The 14,945-nt window shown below is 48.2% G+C and overlaps 1 protein-coding gene across 4 annotated transcripts in view; it reads right to left on the bottom strand.

The window, feature by feature from the left end:
• Positions 1–2,289: 2,289 nt before the first annotated feature.
• LOC139239215 (galectin-9-like) overlaps positions 2,290–14,945 on the bottom strand; it is a 38,467-nt gene continuing 25,811 nt past the window's right edge. For all 4 annotated transcript variants that reach the window (XM_070867890.1, XM_070867889.1, XM_070867892.1 and 1 more), the window contains 4 exons: positions 13,923–13,955; positions 13,228–13,313; positions 9,271–9,436; positions 2,290–4,060 (listed from right to left, as the gene is read on the bottom strand). In XM_070867890.1, the coding sequence (XP_070723991.1) occupies positions 3,914–4,060; positions 9,271–9,436; positions 13,228–13,313; positions 13,923–13,955 (432 nt within the window). In that variant the 3' untranslated portion in view covers positions 2,290–3,913. The remainder of the gene's footprint in view (positions 4,061–9,270; positions 9,437–13,227; positions 13,314–13,922; positions 13,956–14,945) is intronic.

Genomic DNA, 14,945 nt, shown 5'->3' with positions numbered 1-14,945 from the left:
TGCTTCTTTAATAATGGCCGCGAGTGCTGCCGACTGATCCACAGCTGACGATTGCAGGGGAGGGGAGACATTGTATCGCGACTGGGAGACACAGTGGCTGCTGAAATAGGAAGGGTATATTCAGAAACAGTCCTGATTCCAGTTTGCTCTGAATCCTTAAAAGGTAGTTGGCAGGTTTCGGAGTGGAGGAAATGGCCAGATCATCCGCCCGCCCCACCCCACGCTCCCCCCTCCACACCACCTTCCTGATGGCTTTCCCCATTGTCGGTGCAGAGATGAGAACAATGGGGAATGAACCCAAAGGCCCACCCCCCATCACCATCATTTACACGTGACTGGGAGGGGGCTGTCATTTGCAGCAGTGGGGTGAGGGAGGGGTGGGAAGGCAAGTCAGCGACCAACGTTAAAAAGACTTGCATTTATATAGCGTCTTTCATGACCACTGGCTTTCTCAAAGCGCTTTACAGCCAATGAATTACTTTTGGAGCGCAGTCACTGTTGTAATGTGGGAAACGCAGCAGCCAACTTGTGCACAGCAAGCTCCCACAAACAGCAATGTAATAATGACCAGATCATCTGTTTTTGTTATGTTAATTGAGGGATAAATATTGGCCCCAGGACACCGGGGATAACTCCCATGGTCTTCTTCGAAATAGTGCCATGGGATCTTTTACGTCCACCCGAGAGAGCAGACGGGGCCTCGGTTTAACGTCTCATCCGAAAGACGGCACCTCCGACAGTGCAGCGCTCCACTGGGAGGGTTAGCCTAGACTGATGTGCTCAAGTTAAGGGCTGGGATTTTGTGGGAGACCTGCTCCCCATCGCCACCTCCTCAACTCTCCGCTCCCAGGACCATCCACCTTCAGGAAGGAATCGTGAGCACGGTCTGCAGTGCCAGGCGAGGGTTCCTGGCTCGGAATGGCGAGCTGTCCTTTCCCCTCCCTATGCTGAGGGGCCGACTGTGCATTCCCAACACCCTCTCCGCGCTCTCTCTCATCCTCTCATACAATTTGGGTTTGTTTGGTTTACATGGCAATAACAAGGCAACAGTAGCAGAGTGGTTATGTTACTAAACTTGTGATCCAGATGCCCAGATTGACGATCTGGGGAGGCGAATTCAAACCCCTACCCTGGCAGCTGGGGAATTTAACTTCAGTTAACAGAATTAAAAAGCTAGTACAGTTTGAGTGTCCGAAATCTGGAGTTCCAAAATTCGTAATGTTCCGAAATCCAGACATCACGCTGATCCGTGGAGGGGTCGCCCAGAATCCGGAAATTGTTCCACAATCCGGACATTTTTTTTAAACCGATTACCGCTGTGAGTTGGGCCTAGGGAGGGGGGGAAACACCAAAAAAAAATGCAAAAAACAAAAAATAAAAATTCACAAAACCCTTACCTACTAAATCGCTGAAAAAGGATTAAAAAATAAAAACTTTAACGTACCTTTTTTTGCCGGTCTTCAATGCAAGTTTTTCCCAGCCGCTGACCCGACGCCGACCTCCCACCTCCGCCCACCCCCCTCCACCTCCGCCCACCCCACCCCCCCCGCCCCGCCACCGACCTCTACTGCCGCCGCCCCCTTACCTCGGCCCAGACGTTTCTGTTGTGTATCTGTAAAGCATGCACTCCCATGTTCCGCCACCAGGGAGCGCATCCCCTGAAGTCCCAAGGGATCCCAGCATCCCTTGGGAGCACTGTATATAAGCCGGTCCCTAAAGTCTGTTCCTCACTCTGGAGTGTCTTAATAAAGACTGACGTCACTGTTGCTTTAACCTCCCTGTGTGCAGCCTCATCTGTGTTAGGAACACAATAGTTTTGGATTCGGGACATCGGAAAGACGTTCCGAAATCCGGAAATACCTGAAATCCAGAAGGACCTCGGTCCCGAGGTTTCCAGATTTCAGACGCTCTACCCGTATCAGTAATGGTGACCATGTAACTACCGAATGGTCATTAAAAACCCCTGCAATTGTCAGCCGGCGCTCTGTAGGTAGCACTCTTGCAGATGTCAGATGGTTGTGCGTTCGAGTCCCACTCCAGGGATTGTCACTAATGTCCTTTAAGGAGAGAAATCTGCCGCTCTTACCCGGTCTGGCCGATATGTGACTCCAGGCCCACAGCCATGTGGTTGACTCTTAACTGCCCTCTGAAATGGCCTAGAAAGCCACTCAGTTCAGGGCAGTTAGGGATGGGCAATAAATTCTGGCTCTACCAGAGACGCCCACTTCCCGTGAATGACTAAAGAAAAAAAAACAGACAAGATGGAGGAAGCAAATGAAAAGCAACAGGCCGTTTTTGCAAACATCTATTGATTTAAAAATGCATTCAGTGATCAGGATAGAACACACACATTTGATCAATTAAAATCTAAATAATGAAGTCATTATGATGAGATGTTACAGAACATTAATTGGTGGGTTTCTCTTCAAGGGGTACAGGTGACACAAGAAGGGACCATTCCTCATTTCAAGATGACAGCAGATTGAAGCTGGTTCCCAATCTTTATAGTATTCCTGTTCAGTGAGTGATACACAGCCCATTAATCTCTTTAGCCCTGAAAGTGCACTGTTCCAGGTTAGCTTAATGCACGCCTGCTGAAGTCCCACTCTCTCACCCTTTTAAAACAGAGCCATTAGCCCAGATATTTTAAATGGATGGAGTCACCCTCAAAATAGGAATTTGATCCCAATGGGGTATGGGTGTGTGTATCACAGCATTCCAAACCTGTGAATTAACTCCTGGGAACCAGATCGAGACTTGAACCCGCTTCTCGGGTCACAAGTCCTAGGGGAAATATCCCGGGAGGGATAGTGGGAGAAGATTATCCTCATCCAGGGACAGTTGTTCCGTCAAACCCGGTTGTGCCAAACGTTGTATCTCGACTAAAAACCTCCATTTAAAAATAAGCTTGATTACAGAGATTACAAACTTAATCTTACAATGTCAGTCAGATGAAAATAATATAGGCAAACATTTTGTGATTAAACAAAGTTCAATATAAAAGGTTATTACAGAACAATATTTGAAGTTCTAAATTATATTTTGCTTTATTAGCTAGAGAGAAACTGTTTCCTCTGGTGGGTGGGGGGAGTCCAGAACAAGGGGACAGAAGCTTAACATTAGAGCCAGGACGTTCATGGGTGATGTCAGGAAGCGTTTCTTCACACAAAGGGTGTTGGAAATCTGGAACTCTTTCTCCCCCAAAAGCTGTTGAGGCTGGGGGAGGGTTCAAAACAGAGTGCAATAGCATTTTGCTGGATAAGGGTATTAAGGGAGGTGGGGCCAAGGCATTAAAGGGTTAAGTGATCGAAGTGACTGTTGGAACAGGCTCGAGGGGCTGAATGGCCTCCCCCTGTTCCTATATTCCGTGTGTAAATGTTACGGGGTCACCCAAGTGTTTATTTGTTAGTGGCCAGCTTGTACATTACATGATGAAGTGGAAATTTCCACTCGATACTAAATTGGTGACACTTGAACTGAGTTCTTTATAAACAGCTTTATTGTGCTGCGGAGGGGGACTAAGCGATGGCTCTGTCAAAGAGCCGGTACAGGCACGATGGGCTGAATGGTCTCCTCCTAAGCTAAGTCAGTCTCTGATTCTCTAAACAACTGGGGCATGGTGGGAAATAAGGGGAGAAAGAAAGATTTGCATTTATATAGCAACACATCCACCAGACGTCCAAAGTACTTTACAGGCAATGAAGTTGGTGTGTAATCACTGTTGTAATGTGGGAAACGCAGCAGCCAATTTGGGCACAGCAAGCTCCCACAAACAGCAATGTGACAATGACCAGATAATCTAGACCAAGGATTATTCTTCTTGAAAGGAAGGGGTTAAGAGTGAAGAAGGTGGGACTCTGCAAAGCACACAGATTCACCTTCATGGCTACAGAAGGTCAGTCGCTGAAAAATGTTAGTACTGCACGAGAGAAAGTTGGACATCGCCAGTGACCTCCAGATGATCGACCTGGTTCAGGGGTTGCAGCCGATGGTTGAAGTTGAACAGATGTCTTCCATTGACCGAGACCTTGTAGAAGTTTGGTTGGACCAGAATCAGCAGCTGGCAAGGAATAATTCCAAAATAAATTATGAAATCCCTTCACCAACAAAAGAGAGAAAAAGAGAAAGAAAAGAGAGAGAGAGAGAGAGAGAGAGAAAGAAAAGAGAGAGAGAGAGAGAGAGAGAGAAAGAAAAGAGAGAGAGAGAGAGAGAGAGAGAGAGAAAAGAGAGAGAGAGAGAGAGAGAGAAAAGAGAGAGAGAGAGAGAGAGAGAAAAGAGAGAGAGAGAGAGAGAAAGAAAAGAGAGAGAGAGAGAGAGAGAAAGAAAAGAGAGAGAGAGAGAGAGAAAGAAAAGAGAGAGAGAGAGAGAGAGAAAGAAAAGAGAGAGAGAGAGAGAGAAAGAAAAGAGAGAGAGAGAGAGAGAAAGAAAAGAGAGAGAGAGAGAGAGAAAGAAAAGAGAGAGAGAGAGAGAGAAAGAAAAGAGAGAGAGAGAGAGAGAGAAAGAAAAGAGAGAGAGAGAGAGAGAAAGAAAAGAGAGAGAGAGAGAGAGAAAAAGGAGAGAGAGAGAGAGAAAAAGAGAGAGAGAGAAAGAGAGAAAAAGAGAGAGAGAAAAAGAGAGAGAGAAAAAGAGAGAGAGAGTGAGAGAGAGAGTGAGAGTGAGAGTGAGAGTGAGAGTGAGAGTGAGAGTGAGAGTGAGAGTGAGAGTGAGAGTGAGAGTGAGAGTGAGAGTGAGAGAAAAAGAGAGAGAGAGAAAGGAGAGAGAAAAAGGAGAGAAAAAGAGAGAGAGAGAAAAAGAGAGAGAGAGAGAAAGAGAGAGAGAGAGAAAGAAAGAGAGAGAGAGAGAGAGAGACACATTTATATAGCGCCTTTCACGACCACCGGACGTCTCAAAGCACTTAGCTAATGAAGTACTTTTTGAAGTGTAGTCACTGTTGCAATGTGGGAAACGCGGCAGCCAATTTGCGCACAGCAAGCTCCCACAAACAGCAATGTGACAATGACCCAGATAGAAACATAGAAAATAGGTGCAGGAGCAGGCCATTCGGCCCTTCGAGCCTGCACCGCCATTCAATATGATCATGGCTGATCATTCACCTTCAGTATCCCATTCCTGCTTTCTCTCCATACCCCTTGATCCCTTTAGCCGTAAGGGCCACATCTACCTCCCTCTTGAATATATCTAACGAACTGGCCTCAACAACTTTCTGTGGCAGATTCACAATTCCACAGGTTCACAATTCTCTGGGTGAAGAAGTTTCTCCTCATCTCAGTCTTAAATGGCTTACTCCTTATCCTTAGACTGTGACCCCTGGTTCTGGACTTCCCCAACATCGGAATACTCTGTTTTAATGATATTGATTGAGAGATATTTTGTAATCTGTAAGGCCCTTTAGTAATCTGATCAGACACAAAAGTCCGAAGGAACAAAGGACTTGTATTTACATTGGGTCTTATCATGTCACGGAGATAAATGACAGTGTTGTTCAGTGCTGTCGGGCTGATGGAGGTATGTTGACCGGGACACTGCAACTCTTGTGCTCTTCTTGGAATTGTGCCGTGGGACCTTTAACATCTACCGGAAGCACCAATGGTGCAGATAGAGCCGACCTTTGCTGCCTAACCCGTGGCACCATTCAATTCTCCTATTGATCCTTGGTTCCATCAAAACCCAACGGGTAAACCGTTGCTACTCAAAATCCAAACGGGAAGCCATCTCTGCCTCACCCGCGGCCCTCGAAACACGTGCCGTTGTCTGTGTCTCAGGGGCTCTGTCCACATCCTGTGAACTCTGGGTGCGGTGGCAGAGAGGATAACCGAGTTAAAAGGCAAAGTCGCCGATCCCGTACACCCAATGGGGAGCCATCTTCAAAAGGACGTGTGAGCCGGCGATGGGGATTAATGGCTGTCGCGCCAACTCTATGACCCGCAATCCCACTGAATACAGCCGTGGGGTTTATCCTACACACCTGCCAGCATACCTCACAAATACTGCATCGGATTTAAGAACATAAGAATTAGGAGTAGGCTATTCGGCCCCTCGATACGATCATGGCTGATCCTTGACCTCAACACCTTCCTGCACTGTCCCCATATCCCATACTTCCCTTAATATCTAAAAATCTATCTACCTTTGTCTTAAATATACTCAACGATTGAGCCTCCACAGCTCTCTGAGGTAGAGAATTCCAAAGATTCTCCACCCTCTGAGTGAAGACATTTCTCATCTCAGTCCTAAATGGACGACCCCTTATCCTGAGACTGTGACCCCTGGTTCTAGACTCCCCAGCTAGAGGAAACATCCTCCCTGCATCTACCCTGTCAAGCCCTGTAAGAATTTTGCATGTATCAATGAGATCACCTCTCATTCTTCTGAACTCTAGGTTTACAGCACAGAAACAGGCATTCGGACCAACAGGTCCATACCGCTGTTTCTGCTTAGTTACACCACCTAATTAACAACTGTATCCTAAATAGCTAAAACAAATCAATTTTAAACATTTCTTGTTGTGATGTAGACATGGTATTGATTAACTTTGAAGCCTTTAAGGGTCAACCTTGAGGGAATTAAGGGTCAACCATATTTGGGTGGGACTGCAGTCACATGTAGGCCTGGTGGGTTTTAGTGAACCAGTTGGGGTTTGACAACATGTATTTATATAGCGCCTTCAACATAGTAAAATGTCCTAAGGCGCTTCACAAAAGTTAGTATGCAGGTACAGCAAGTGATCAGGAAGGCAAATGGAATGTTGGCCTTTATTGCAAGGGGGGATGGAGTATAAAAGCAGAGAAGTCCTGCTACAAATGTACAGGGTATTGGTGAGGCCACACCTGGAGTACTGCGTGCAGTTTTGGTCTCCGTATTTAAGGAAGGATATACTTGCATTGGAGGCAGTTCAGAGAAGGTTCACTCGGTTGATTCTGGAGATGAGGGGGTTGACTTATGAGGAAAGGTTGAGTAGGTTGGGCCTCTACTCATTGGAGTTCAGAAGAATGAGAGGTGATTTTATCGAAACATATAAGATAATGAGGGGGCACGACAAGGTGGATGCAGAGAGGATATTTCCACTCATAGGGGAAACTAAAACTAGGGGACATAGTCTCAGAATAAGCCGCCCATTTAAAACTGAGATGAGGAGGAATTTCTTCTCTCAGAGGGTTGTAAATCTGTGGAATTCTCTGCTCCAGAGAGCTGTGGAGGCTGGGTCATTGAATATATTTAAGGTGTAGATAGACAGATTTTTGGACGAAAAGGGAGTAAAGGGTTATGGGGAGCGGGCGGGGAAGTGGAGCTGAGTCCATGATCAGATCAGCCATGATCTTATTGAATGGCGGAGCAGGCTCGAGGGGCCGAATGGCCGACTCCTGCTCCTGTTTCTTATATTCTTATGAAACAAAGAATTTGACACCGAGCCACATGGTGGAGCGATTATAATCAGGGATGCTCAAGAGGGCAGAATTAGAGGAGCGTAGCTATCTCGAGGGGTTGTGGGGCTGGAGGAGATTACAGAGATAGGGAGGGGGTGAGGCCAGGGAGGGATTTGAAAACAAGGATGAGAATTTTGAAATCGAGATGTTGCTTAACCAGAAGCCAATGTAGGTCAGCGAGCACAGGGGGCGATGGGTGAGCGGGACTTGGTGCGAGTTAGGACACGGGGCAGCGAGCACAGGGGGTGATGGGTGAGCGGAACATGGTGCGAGTTAGGACACGGGGCAGCGAGCACAGGGGGTGATGGGTGAGCGGGATGTGGTGTGAGTTAGGACACGGGGCACAGGGGGCGATGGGTGAGCGGGACTTGGTGCAAGTTAGGACACGGGGCAGCGAGCACAGGGAGTGATGGGTGAGCGGGACTTGGTGTGAGTTAGGACACGGGGCACAGGGGGTGATGGGAGAGCGGGACATGGTGCGAGTTAGGACACGGGGCAGCGAGCACATGGGGTGATGGGTAAGCGGGACTCGGTGCAAGTTAGGACACAGGACAGTGAGCGCAGTGGGTGATGGGTGAGCGGGACTTGGTGCAAGTTAGGACACGGGGCAGCGAGCACATGGGGTGATGGGTGAGTGGGACTTGGTGAAAGTTAGGACATGGGGCAGTGAGCGCAGTGGGCGATGGGTGAATGGGACGTGGTGCGAGTTAGGACACGGGGCAGCGAGCACAAGGGGTGATGGGTGAGTGGGACTTGGTGCAAGTTAGGACATGGAGCAGCGAGCGCAGTGGGTGATGGGTAAATGGGACGTGGTGCGAGTTAGAACACGGGGCAGCGAGCACAAGGGGTGATGGGCGAGTGGGACGTGGTGCGAGTTAGGACACGGAGCAGCGAGCGCAGTGGGTGATGTGTGAATGGGACGTGGTGCGAGTTAGGACATGGTCAGCCGAGTTTTGGATCACCTCTAGTTTACGTTGGGTAGAACATGGGAGACCAGCCAGGAATGCATTGGAACAATTTAGTAGATAGTTTTCTGGTGCTAATCACCATATATTTATAAAAGTATCAATATCAAAACTTGCCATGGCGTGATTTGACCTCCTAACCTCTAGAGTTGCGAGTCTATCCTATAACCACCGGGTTACCATAACAACTACAGCAATTAAAGTGAGGAGGAGACGCTATAAATTGCTGATCCCTCTGTTCGAGAAACCGTCTACAGTATCAATGCTGGGGTTGTTCTCCTTGGGGCAGAGCAGGTTGAGAGGAGATTTGATCGAGGTGTTCAAAATCATGAGGGGCCTGGACAGAGTCGAGAGAGAGAAACTGTTCCCATTGGTGGAAGGGTGGGGAACCAGAGGATACAGATTGAAGGGGATTGGCAGAAGAACCAAAGGCGACATGAGGAAAAACGGTTTTATACGCAGCGAGTGGTTAGCAGACGGGGCCTCGGTTTAACATTTCATTCGACAGTGCAGCACTCCCTCAGCACTGCACTGGGAGTGTCAGCTTAGATTTATGTTCTCAAGTCTCTGGAGTGGGACTCGAACCCACAACCTTCTGACTCAGAGGCGAGTGTGCTGCCCACTGAGCCACAGCTGACACTGCACCTGAAGGAAAAAAAAACAAATTACAGGGCTACGGGGAAAGGGCGGGGGGAGTGGGACTGGCTGAGGTGCTCTTGCAGAGAGCCGGCACAGGCTCGACGGGCCGAATGGCCTTCCAGGCTGTAACCAGTGATTCCAGGTCATTGGGGTACAGGCTAGCACACAGTTCGTTCTACAGCATGTGCCTCATCTACATCTGGGCTTCGACAGGACTGTTCAGCACACAATCGACGGCCTACCTCAAACGTTTGGCCGGGTATGAACGGGAGGAAGGGTAGTGACCGTTCCTCTGCACCCCAGCTCTGGTTGATGCGAGTGTTCCTCACCACCGCGGTTTCATCGAATCGTTGGTTGATGTGGAGGGCAATGTTATCCGCATAACTGGCCTTCAGATTAAAGGTGAACCTGGAAAATAGAAAGCACAGCATGGGAGCCTGTAGACGATTCCGTTTGCAATTTGCAGCTTCCTCCTGGGTGCACTGCAGACTCCTGTTCCCACCTAAAACAGCAACCGGGGCCCAATTTGTCATCGCACCCCTCACCCCCCACGATTCCACATTAAAACAGGGCCTTGCCTCTGAAACAGGCAGACGATGCGGACACCTGGCAGTAGGCCCTTTTTCCAAAATGGAGGCGGCCACATCGCCGGGGCGGTAAGGCTGTCGACTCCATTTTGAGGCCGGGCGCAGGCAGTCAAAGTTAACCCTAATTCTCCTGGTTAGAACATAAGAAATAGGAGCAGGAGTAGGCCATTCAGCCCCTCGAGCCTACTCTGCCATTCAATACAATCATGGCTGATTTGATCATGGACTCAGCTCCACTTCCCTGCCCGCTCTCCATAACCCCTTATTTCCTTATCGGTTAATAAGCTGTCTATCTGTCTTAAATTTATTCAATGTCCCGGCTTCCACAGCTCTCTGAGGCAGCGAATTCCACAGATTTACAACCCTCAGAGAAGAAATTCCTCCTCATCTCAGTTTTAAATGTGCAGCCCCTTATTCTAAGATCGTGCCCCCTAGTTCTAGTCTCCCCCATCAGTGGAAACATCCTCTCTGCATCCACCTTGTCAAACCCCCTCATAATTTTATACGTTTCGATAAGATCACCTCTCATTCTTCTGAATTCCAATTAGAGGCCCAACCTTTCCTCATAAGTCAAACCCCCTCATCTCCGGAATCAACCTAGTGACCCTTCTCTGAACTGCCTCCAAAGCAAGTATGTCCTTTCGTAAATATGGAAACCAAAACTGCACGCAGTACTCCAGGTGTGGCCTCACCAATACCTTATATAGCTGTAGCAAGACTTCCCCGCTTTTATACTCCATCCCCTTTGCAATAAAGACCAAGATACCATTGGCCTTCCTGATCACTTGCTGTACCTGCACACTATCCTTTTGTGTTTAATGCACAAGTACCCCCCAGGTCCCGCTGTACTGCGGCACTTTGCAAGGGAAGATGGGAGTTGGCGAAGTGGGAACTAGTCAGCCGGTGTTCCCGCTCCCATCACACAGCGATCCTGCTGGAAAGTGTACATTTGGGAACCAGCTGCCGTCAGGATCAGGCCAAGCTGCTTTTTTAAAAATTCATTCACAGGATGTGGGCCCCGCTGGCAAGGCTGGCATTTATTGCCCATCCCTAATCGCCCCTTGAGAAGGTGGTGGTGAGCCGCCTGCAGTTCGTGTGGTGAAGGTGCTCATTTGTAGCAGTTTGGTAGAGAATGACTTTCTAGGCCATTACAAGGGGCAGTTAAGAGTCAACCACATTGCTGTGGGTCTGGAGTCACATATAGGCCAGACCGGGTAAGGGTGGCAGATTTCCTTCCCTAAAGGCCATTAGTGAACCAGATGGGTTTTTACAACAATCCGGTACTCACATGGTCACTGTTACTGATGCTAGCATTTTTATTCCAGATTTATTTAATTCACTGAATTTATATTCCCCAGCTGCCGTGGTAGGATTTTAACTCGTGTCTCCGGATCAATAGTCCAGGCCTCTGGATTACTAGCCCAGTAATATAACCACTCTGCTACCATACCCCGGTGACTGTATCTCACAGTCAAATAGCCTGCCAACATCATTGTCCAGGCTCAAGTGGGAAAATGGTCATTTGGACCCGGTAAGGGAGAGTTCCAAGGACCACGTTCTGGGGATGAAGGGACAAGTCTGCCATTAACTGCCCACTCTTCGCTGCAAGGTGACAAGGGAGTGACTAACCAGGGCACTAGTGTGTACTGGAGTCACATGTAGCCCAGGCTGGCTAGGGTGAGGACGGCAGGTTCTCTTCCCTGAAGGACATCAGTGAACCAGCTGGATTTTTCCAACAGTCCGACAGCTTCCTGGTCACTTTTGATTGGTGCCAGCCCACCAATTTCCAGATTCATTGCATTCAAGTGGGATTGTAATGTATTTGCTTCATGGGTTCTTTGCTTAAGAATTCATAGCAATTAAGAACTAGTTGGTTTATTAACAAAGGCTTAACAATCACACTACACATTACCAGTTCATCCACTAGACTCACAACTGCATACCTCATCGTGGATGACCCAGACCCAACTGACTGGGGTTTTATTGAGTCTTGTGAACATCACGTGACTGGCTAAGCCACTCACAATGCAACAGCTCGTGAGCACACCGTGAGGTTATGCTAAACCTTTATAAAAATCACTGAATAGGCCTCAGCTGGAGTATTGTGTCCAATTCTGGGCACTGCACTTTAGGAAGGATGTGAAGGCCTTAGAGAAGGTGCAGAGGAGATTTACCAGAATGGTTCCAGGGATGAGGGACTTCAGTTTTGTGCATAGACTGGAGAAGCTGGGATTGTTCTCCTTAGAGCAGAGAAGGTTAAGAGGAAATTTGACAGGTGTTAAAATCACAAAGGATTTTGATAGAGTAAATAAGGAGAAGCTGTTCCCATTGGCGGAAGGGTCGGTAACCAGAGAACACAGATTGAAGGTGGTTGACAAAAGAACCAGAGGTGACTGGGAAAAATAAAAGACGCAGCGAGTTGTTGTGATCGGGAACGCGCTGCCTAAAAAGCGGTGGGAGCGGGACTAGTTGGAGAGCTCTACCAAAGAGCTGGCACCGACACAATGGGCCAAATGGCCTCTTTCTGCGCTGTATCATTCTATGATTCTAAATCAGCACCTTGTGTGCGGGGGTGGGTGACATTAAAGGAGGGATTAAAAAGGCACAAGACTTTGAAACAAAAGATAGGTGTACACAGAGCACCAGATCACAACAACAACAACTTGTATTCATATAGCACCTTTCATCATAGGCAGTCCCTCGAAATCGAGGAAGACTTGCTTCCACTCTAAAAATGAGTCCTGAGGTGACTGAACAGTCCAATACGAGAACCGCAGTCCCTGTCGCAGGTGGGACAGACAGTCGTTGAGGGTAAGGGTGGTTGGGACTGGTTTGCCGCACGCTCCTTCCACTTGGTTTCTGCACGCTCTCGGCGACGAGACTCGAGGTGCTCAGCACCCTCCCAGATGCTCTTCCTCCACTTAGGACGGTCTTTGGCCAGGGACTCCCAGGTGTCGGTGGGGATGTCGCACTTTATCAGGGAGGCTTTGAGGATGTCCTTGTAACATTTCCTCTGACCGCCTGGGGATCACTTGCCATGAAGGAGTTCCGAGTAGAGCGCTTGCTTTGGGAGTCTCGTCTCAGGCATGCGGAGAATGTGGCCTGCCCAGCAGAGCTGGTCGAGTGTGGTCAGTGCTTCGATGCTGGGAATGTTATAGCGCCTTTAACATAGTAATCACAGGAGCGTTATCAAACAATATTTGACACAGAGTCACATAAGGAGATAGTCAGACAGGTGACCAAAAGCTTGGTCAAAGAGGTAAGTTTTAAGGAGCGACTTAAAGAAGGAGAGCGGGATAGTGAGGTGGAGAGGCTTAGGGAAGGAATTCCAGAGCTTGTGGTCTAGGCAACTGAAGGCACGGCCACCGATGGTAGAGCGAAGGAAATCAGCGATGCTCAAAAGCCCAGATATCCTCAGGTGGGGGGGGGGGGGCGTTGTGGGACTGGAGGAGGGTGCTGAGATAGGGAGGGGCGAGGCCATGGAGGGATTTGAAAATAAGGATAATAATATTAAAATGGAGGGGTTTTCTTATAGTCGAGTCCTAGTGATTACACACACTTTATAAAGAAAATCAAACCTCAGCTTTAAGGCCCGTCATGCCCACCAATTACCTGTGAGCCTTGGCTTTCACAGTTCCGACGATTTTTATCTTCTGCTCTGGCCGGATGCTTCCCATGTAGGCCTGGTATGGAACCACCTGAAAAGGAAATGGCAGGTTTGTCAGCCAGGTATACTCTCTCACCTCCAGAGGGCGCCAAGCTTCTGGATGGTCTGTCGGTTTGGAGGGTAGGGGGCCTCCCTTAAACCAAGATTGCACCATTGGACACACAGAACACATCAGGCAAAAGTGGGCCTGGAGGCTCTTGAGCATTGGATTCAGAGAATATGGAATCGGAATGTGCCCAACTGGTCTCTATTAACCTACACTTGACGTCCCGCGATGTTTCCTCCTCATCTCAGTCTTAAATGGCCGACCCTTTATCCTGAGACTATGCCCCCTGGTTCCAGACTCTCCAGCCAGGGGAAACATTCTCCCTGTCAATCCCCCTCAGAGCCTTATATGCTTCAATGAGATCACCTCATTGATAGAGAGAGGTAGATCACGAGATGGCGGAGAGGGGGAGATGGCGGAGAGGGGGAGAGGGGGAGAGGGGGAGTGAGAGATGATGACAGTTGTAAAGAGCTTTCTGAATGTTCAGAACTGACAACAGGATAAGTCTAATTGGGGCCCTCAAAAAATGTCATTCACCTTTGGGAAGAATGGAACCTCAAGGTATAGTTTTACAAAGCCTAACCAAATACTTACCGGGCTAGATACGGTCACTTGGGTGGGCATGTTCTGAAAAGCAATGGTAAATGGGGTTATTATTTGAAGTGAGGGTTCTGGTTGGCATATCACTGACTACATGTGCCTCTAACCTCCAAAGTACAGCCACAAAGTACTATCACCAGGGGATAAGAACAGAAGAAATAGGAGCAGGAGTAGGCCATTTGACCCCTCGAGCCTGCTCTGCCATTTAATACGATCAAGGCTGATCTGATTATGGACTCAGCTCCACTTCCCCACCCGCTCCCCATAACCCTTCACTCCCTTATCGCTCAAAAATCTGTCTATCTCTGCCTTAAATATATTCAATGACCCAGCCTCCACAGCTCTCTGGGGCAGAGAATTCCACAGCTTTACAACCCTCAGAGAGAAGAAATTCCTCCTCATCTCAGTTTTAAATGGGCGGCCCCTTATTCTGAGACTATGTCCCCTAGTTTTAGTTGCCCCTATGAGTGGAAATATCCTCTCTGCATCCACCTAATCGAGCCCCCTCATTATTTTATATGTTTCAATAAGATCACCTCTCATCCTTCTGAACCCCAGTGAGTATAGACCCAACCTACTCAACCTATCTTCATAAGTCAACCCCCTCATCTCCGTAATCAACCGAATGAACCTTCTCTGAACAGCCTCCAATGCAAGTATATCCCTCCTTAAATACGGAGACCAAAACTGCGTGTAGTACTCTAGGTGTGGTCTCACCAATACCCTGTATAACTGTAGCAGGACTTCTCTGCTTTTATACTCTATCCCCCTTGCAATAAAGGCCAACATTCCATTTGCCTTCCTGATCACTTGCTGTACCTGCATACTCATTTTTTGTGTTTCATGCACAAGGACTCCCAGGTCCCTCTCTACTGCAGCACTTTGCAATTTTTCTCCTTTTAAATTATAACTTGCTTTTCTATTATTTCTGCCAAACCTCACATTTTCCCACGTTATACTCCATCTGCCAAATTTTTGTTCAGAGGTACAGAGTTTAACCAATTCAGCCCATTAAAT

The sequence above is a fragment of the Pristiophorus japonicus genome, chromosome 26 (assembly GCF_044704955.1).
Source record: "Pristiophorus japonicus isolate sPriJap1 chromosome 26, sPriJap1.hap1, whole genome shotgun sequence".
NCBI classification, from domain to species: domain Eukaryota; kingdom Metazoa; phylum Chordata; class Chondrichthyes; family Pristiophoridae; genus Pristiophorus; species Pristiophorus japonicus.
This window is presented reverse-complemented; position numbering and strand designations above follow the sequence as displayed.